Here is a 6035-nt window from a genome sequence, read left to right on the forward strand (position 1 = left end):
ATTCACTTGGCGACAAATTCTCACTACAGACTCAATTGCATCATTTTATCAGTTTTTAAATGACCCGTGACATTACTGGAACCAGGGTAGGTCTGATCTCGATCTTAGTGGGTCGCGGTAGGATAGACATCTAAGCTGAGGACTGATCCATAAAAATAACCAGAAACCAAAATGATCATGCAAAGGCCAGAGCTTCAAATAACTAGCACTGATGGAAGACAGTATAGCATCATGCTCAGTAAATGGATAAAGTGTAAAACTGAATTCACCATAGGTCATATAATATAATGCAATACACTTTGCGAAGCTGACATTTAATTCAGTGTTGTGTGACTCCAATTTAGATCATTGCTCTTAGATGACAGAAAATAGAACCTATTCGTAAGAGCTGATGGGATTTTAGGTGAACAAGGAACAGTTAAACCGCAGAATTTACTCTATGAGTAAAGTAAAAAATTAGACATAATTAATCAATTAATTAATTAATTAAGTCAAAAGTGGGAATATAATGAGGACCCGTGTTTTACTATTGTTTAAAAATTATATTCTTTGCTATGGACTGTTTTGAACAAAAAAAGGAGTATCACAAATCGTTTTCAGTCTTCATTTCAATTTTCCTAGCGCGAAGACAAAATTATATGTGTGACTATACCGCCACCTAGTGTTAAACCGTGGTATCAAGAGATCTCCGTAGTGAAGAGTTATTGTTATCGTAATAGTAGTAAGATAGTAGTAAGAGAGTAATAACGTAATGTGCTGTACTAAATTAATCTGAGACTAGTGTCAGTATGTCACAAAAAACATGGTATTAATTTTAACATTAATATTAGTAATACTATGCTGTTTTTTCGGAACTTATGAACACCAAACCTTTGGAGAGAGACGGACCTAAAAAGTTGACGCACAGCGCATGGTGTCTCATGTCATACTGATCGGCTTATTCGGTGTCTGAGTTTGCCTACATCAGGTGTAGGTTGCGTGTTCGCTCCTTAGTCTTTGTGAACATGTTCAGCAGTGCCGTGAGAACAGTCTTTTTAACTCGCGGCCACCCCAGGTCCGGTAGATGCTGGGCTCGGTTAAGTCGCGTTACTCCACTGCTGGCTTCTGCCAGGTCTGTGCAGGACAGCGCAGAGGACAACGGTGGCCCCAAGGAGCGCTTTGACACCTCCTTACTGGAATTCCTCGTTTGCCCGCTGTCTAAAAAAGCGCTACGGTTAGCTACAGTCATGTTATTTTATTTACATTTATACCCGATGTCACCCGTGATTATTTGCGCACTTTTATCCACATTGCATCGCCTCTTTATGGGTTATTTTTTGTGCACTTGTTCTTATGTTACACTATCTTGTCCTGTATTTCGCTGCCAGTATTGCACTGCCGTTACTCCTATTATAGGACCGTAGCCAGAAATAAATTTCGTGGGGGGTCCGGCAATTATGGAGGCGGTGCCTGACGGATAACAAAAAGGTTTCGGGGCGGAAGGAGGTGTTTAAACGCGTTACTTTATTACGTGGCTACGTGCCTGTCGTATTGCCTATAAACCTTCCCCTTCCCTGTAACTGGCATAAGAATTTAAGTGTTCTTCTGAACACGTGACAGAATTAAAAATTGTCTCTACTCTGCACATCAGGGCCGCAGTGTGATGTAGGATGATTTTGAGAGCTATTGATAGGTCACCTGCATGCAGTGCTGATTGTTCAGCTGAAGGTGTATAGTATTCTGTATGGGTGTCCTACGGCTTACACCATCTCTTTGCTCAGTTCTTAAATTGCACTGTCTTGTCTTTTATTCCACTAATGTTTGTCCTGTTGTCCCCCCTCCATGCACTTGTCCCCTCCCCCTGAAATACAGCATGAGAATTTAACCATGTTTCATGAAACACCCTTTGCAGTAAAACCTGTTCATCCTTTAAGTTCCATATGTCATCACTTGGAACATTTTAAAGGCATTGTTATATTACTGCTTGTAGACAAAATCAGATGTTGTAGCCCAAAGGGGCTCAGAACTGTTGTTAATGCTATCAGGATCACATATAATATCTTGTAATAGTGCTTTAGAAAATCCCTAGTGATGCTTTTGTCCCATCCCATCTCCAGGTATGATGAAAAGACCAACGAACTGATCAACGACGACCTGGGCATCGCCTACCCCATCATCGATGGGATTCCCAACATGATTCCTCAGGATGCTAGAATGATCCAAAGGAGTTCTGACCTGGGGGAGTCACCCCAGCCATAAAACAGTGACATGTTCTTCCCCAAGATGTATTATGCGGGCTCTGTCTGATTTGGGTTTTGGTTTGATACTGTGGATGACTTTATCCAAAGGGAAACACTTACGCCAATAAATGTCAGCCAGACCCATTTCTACAGACAGATACATTTACTCAGATAATTCAGGTAAATCGCTAGAACTAAGGTACAACAGCAGTGTCCTTCTGAGAAAACATGAAGCAGCAGGCAGTCAGCTGCAGACTAGCATCACATTCAGGTGTCCATGTTTCTGCTGTCAGCCATCATCCTTATCTCTGTTTTCTACTTTAAAACTGCACTGCGTCAAAGGAAAATTCTCGCTGATATGGAAATGTCTTTCCTTTCCAGTGAAATATGCAGTGACTTCCCTTGTGATCTTACAGTTAAGATTAAATATGTCTGTATGACACAGACCATTTTGTGGAAATATTTAAACCTGTTGTGTAAAACCAACTACTTGTACATTGAAGTTTCTGATATTACTGCCAGTTTTTAGAACCTCTGGGTTTATTTTTCACTTAAGTCAACAAATCAAGAAACATCATTAATATTTGAGATTAACACGGACATTCATTTCAAAATCTAAAACCTTGTAGAAGAAAGTATGAGTTTGAAACACCTTTTGTTCTGGACCGACAAAATTAACTTTTACACTTTCGCAAAAATGTTAAAACTGACAACAACTGGAGACAACAATGAGAATGCATCTTAAAATTCAAATTAATTTTTACAAACATTTTTTTTGGCCACCTGATGTATTTCTATAGCCTAGATCAAATGTAACTTTAACAAAGTGAGCATATTCAACACCATATTTTACATCGGAGTGAAATCCATGCGTGTGTCATGGAAGATGCCAGGTGACACTGCGTGTTCGTTGGTGGTCTGTAATTTTGATTTAGTCACACCGGCATCATGAAGTCTCATCAGAGGAGACTGTGGTTTAGTTGAGTCACCATCTCCTTTCACCTTGAAGAAGAAGGATTCGTTCAGCTTTGTCTGAACCGCTTTCAGCTCATACTTACCCATGTTACCTTTATTCTTTTCCGGCACATTTTTCTCCTTATTCCTATTTATAACACATCCATTCCTGTGAGCTGACATGCAACAGTCCGATTTCTCACCTTTTGCTTTAGAGGGCATCTCCAGTCCTGTTTTTCTGGGCAAACTTAGATCAATCGGCTGCTCCAAGCACTTGGGCTCTTGGTGCTTTCGCTGGAACGCCCATGAGACTGACATTGCCTCGGAGCTGAAGAAATTTTCAGTTTGCGTGGCTTTCTCCACAACGGCCTGGGCCGGCACAACTGCCCGCACCTGTGGGCGCCAGGCTGGGATGATGCCGGCTGGTATGGCACTCATGCTCTCTTCACTTGAACTGTCCTGGGCCACAATGAAGGTCTTTTGAGTGATAAAAAGGTCTTGGCTGCTGTTTCCATTAGTCTCTTGCGTGTCCTCCTGGTCATTTTCAATTTTTGGCACGCAAATCGCTTCTCTCTCCCCACAGCACACCTTGTGTGAGACAACACTTGAGGAACATCTGTCTTTGCAGGTGGAGGCCCAGGCTATAGCTCTTGCCATTTCTCTGTGTTCCCCTCCTACACTGGTCCTCTTTACACGAGCGCATTCTGCATTGCGGGAATGCGTCCAAAGGTCCAAATCTGTTTTATGCCCAGGTGTCTCCTGTGTCTTCTTTTGAATGCGACTTTGCTTGGCCTGCTGCTGTGAAAAATATGGCCCTGCAGATACAGAGGGAAAGTTCTGGAATTCCCTACAGCCAGCATATTTGATATCTTCACATGTGCCCAGCTGTGTTGTAACAGGTGCGAGTTTGCTTTCATTCAAACAACCTAGGAGCTCATCTTTGTATTTACCTTGCTGTGGCGGAGAAAGAAAGCCCTCCACTGGATTTAATTTCACCTTCTTGCGTTTTTTATGTTTGTTTTTTTTAGCTTTCTTGGTATTTTTTTGAGTCATGCTTGCAAAACAGTCTTCGGCCTTGTCTGCCCAGGACAGCTGCTTCCCCGCCTTCCTCAGCTTGTCTTTTTTGCATTTTTCACTATTCTTTGACTTTTTCTTCTTTCTTGCCAAATCCTCAAAGAATACAGGGGCTAGTTGGGAATCCGCCATCGCTTCCCTTCAGGGATCTAGCCAGCATCCTTCATAAAAACAAAAATATTTTATGTAAGAAAAACTGCTGACAGATAGTGACTCATAAATTGTTCCTTAAAGCAGTGGTTTTATGAGAAAATATACAAAAGAACTACAGACATGTATGAAGTAATATGAGAAAATGGTTACAATATTTTTAATTATACATGCCTTACCAGTTTACACCGAGTTCAGCTCCTCAGCTGATGACTTTGTAATGGCTACAGATACAAACCAATATATGGATGTAAATACAAAAAAACGAGAAATTCTTAAAACTACACAGTAAACTTTTTTGATGTTCACGGCAATGCACAAAAAATATATTTAAAAGAAAAGGAAAATCAATCAACTAATGACTGTAAAATATTACGTACAATTTTGTATTACGTCAGAATTTCTGCTCTTCGTATCGTTCGTCAAAGTACAAGTTGTGAATTCAGGAAAATGGCGTGTATAGGCCTACTGTTATTTCAATGTATAATAAAACACATTTTATGCCCATTAAAATTACACTTCACGAAAAAAACATTCGTATATATAATATGAAGACTTAGGCCTACGTATGCTTCCTCAATATCGACGGCAGTCATCATATGGTCAGTAACAAAGCAAATCAATTTAGCAGATGTAGAAGTACCCAGGGTAAACTGAGAAAATGAAGAGTCGGACAAGATATCCCACAGCCTCTGGCTTATTAAATTCTTGACATAAATTTAACTGATTATTGAACTGCACGCTGCTCACAGTCGTTTTCCTAATTACGAGGAACAGAACTGCAAACCAGCTGTACAATAGCTATTTTTTTAAAAACTGCATTCTGTTCATTTCTTGTAAGAAAGGCATAATGTGGTTGCTTAAGTTAAACACTGTGTAAACTGATTTTGGTTACTGAACTGAATCGCAACATTATTATACTATAATATCTATGAATCATAAGATGTCACACCTGGTTACTTCTTAACTATGCAGTAATGCCGCAGGTTATATTAGTTACCCGCCTTCTCGCACGCGCCGTCCGTTATCTGCCACGCTGTGACACACAAGTGGCACTTGGCCTGAACGTGCTTCTCAATAGTCCCGCGGCGCGTGCGCTTCATGAACGCCGGAAATGAGTTAAACCTTCTGGAAGATTCGCTATGTTCTCAAAATGAATATCATTTTTACATTTTGTTTTGTTTCATGTTTTGGATGTACTTTCGAAGACAAAAGAATGAGAGATTTTAGTTTAAGTAAGCCAACTGTTGGGTGACAGCAAACTGAATTTTGAATGTTTGCTGAAATAAGCCAATATGTTTAATATTCGATGTATTATCAGTCGCGTATTGCAAAATAAAACCCTTTTTACATTAAAGAATCTGCTTAAATCAGCTATTTCAGTGTGAGGAGAAGTCTGTTGGAGTTTCTGAAGGGATGGCCGTAATGTTAGTTTGTTGAATTAGTCTCCTGCTGAAAATCAAATTAACGTCTCGATCTTTTCGTACAGTAAGAAAGATAAAATTATTTAGCATGGTTTTCACGCTAAAGCATTTTATTGCTTTATCTTTCTTTCGTTTTGCTTTTCCGAAAGCGCATAGGGGTGTTTTGTTTTGTCACAATTTTGACAAGATTTAATGTTCACACAAAATAAATGAG

General features: G+C 39.9%; 1 protein-coding gene across 6 annotated transcripts in view; it reads right to left on the minus strand.

The window, feature by feature from the left end:
• Positions 1-5750, minus strand: part of LOC111850526 (uncharacterized) — a 27890-nt gene extending 22140 nt beyond the window's left edge. The window contains exons 1-4 of one of the 6 annotated variants that reach the window (XR_011982317.1): positions 5402-5722; positions 4577-4621; positions 3377-4408; positions 2742-3221 (exon numbers count right to left, since the gene is read on the minus strand). Coding sequence is in view for 1 of the 6 variants with exons in the window: in XM_023824492.2 (XP_023680260.2) it covers positions 3069-3988; positions 4124-4379 (1176 nt within the window). In the remaining 5 variants the exon portion in view is untranslated. Of the gene's footprint in view, positions 1-2741; positions 4409-4576; positions 4622-4777; positions 5326-5349 lie in introns of those variants that run through there. The other 5 variants (XM_023824492.2, XR_011982320.1, XR_011982318.1 and 2 more) reach the window with 5 other exon arrangements.
• Between the last annotated feature and the right edge of the window lie 285 nt (positions 5751-6035).

The sequence above is a fragment of the Paramormyrops kingsleyae genome, chromosome 13, assembly GCF_048594095.1.
Source record: "Paramormyrops kingsleyae isolate MSU_618 chromosome 13, PKINGS_0.4, whole genome shotgun sequence".
In the NCBI taxonomy this organism is placed as follows: Eukaryota; Metazoa; Chordata; class Actinopteri; order Osteoglossiformes; family Mormyridae; genus Paramormyrops; species Paramormyrops kingsleyae.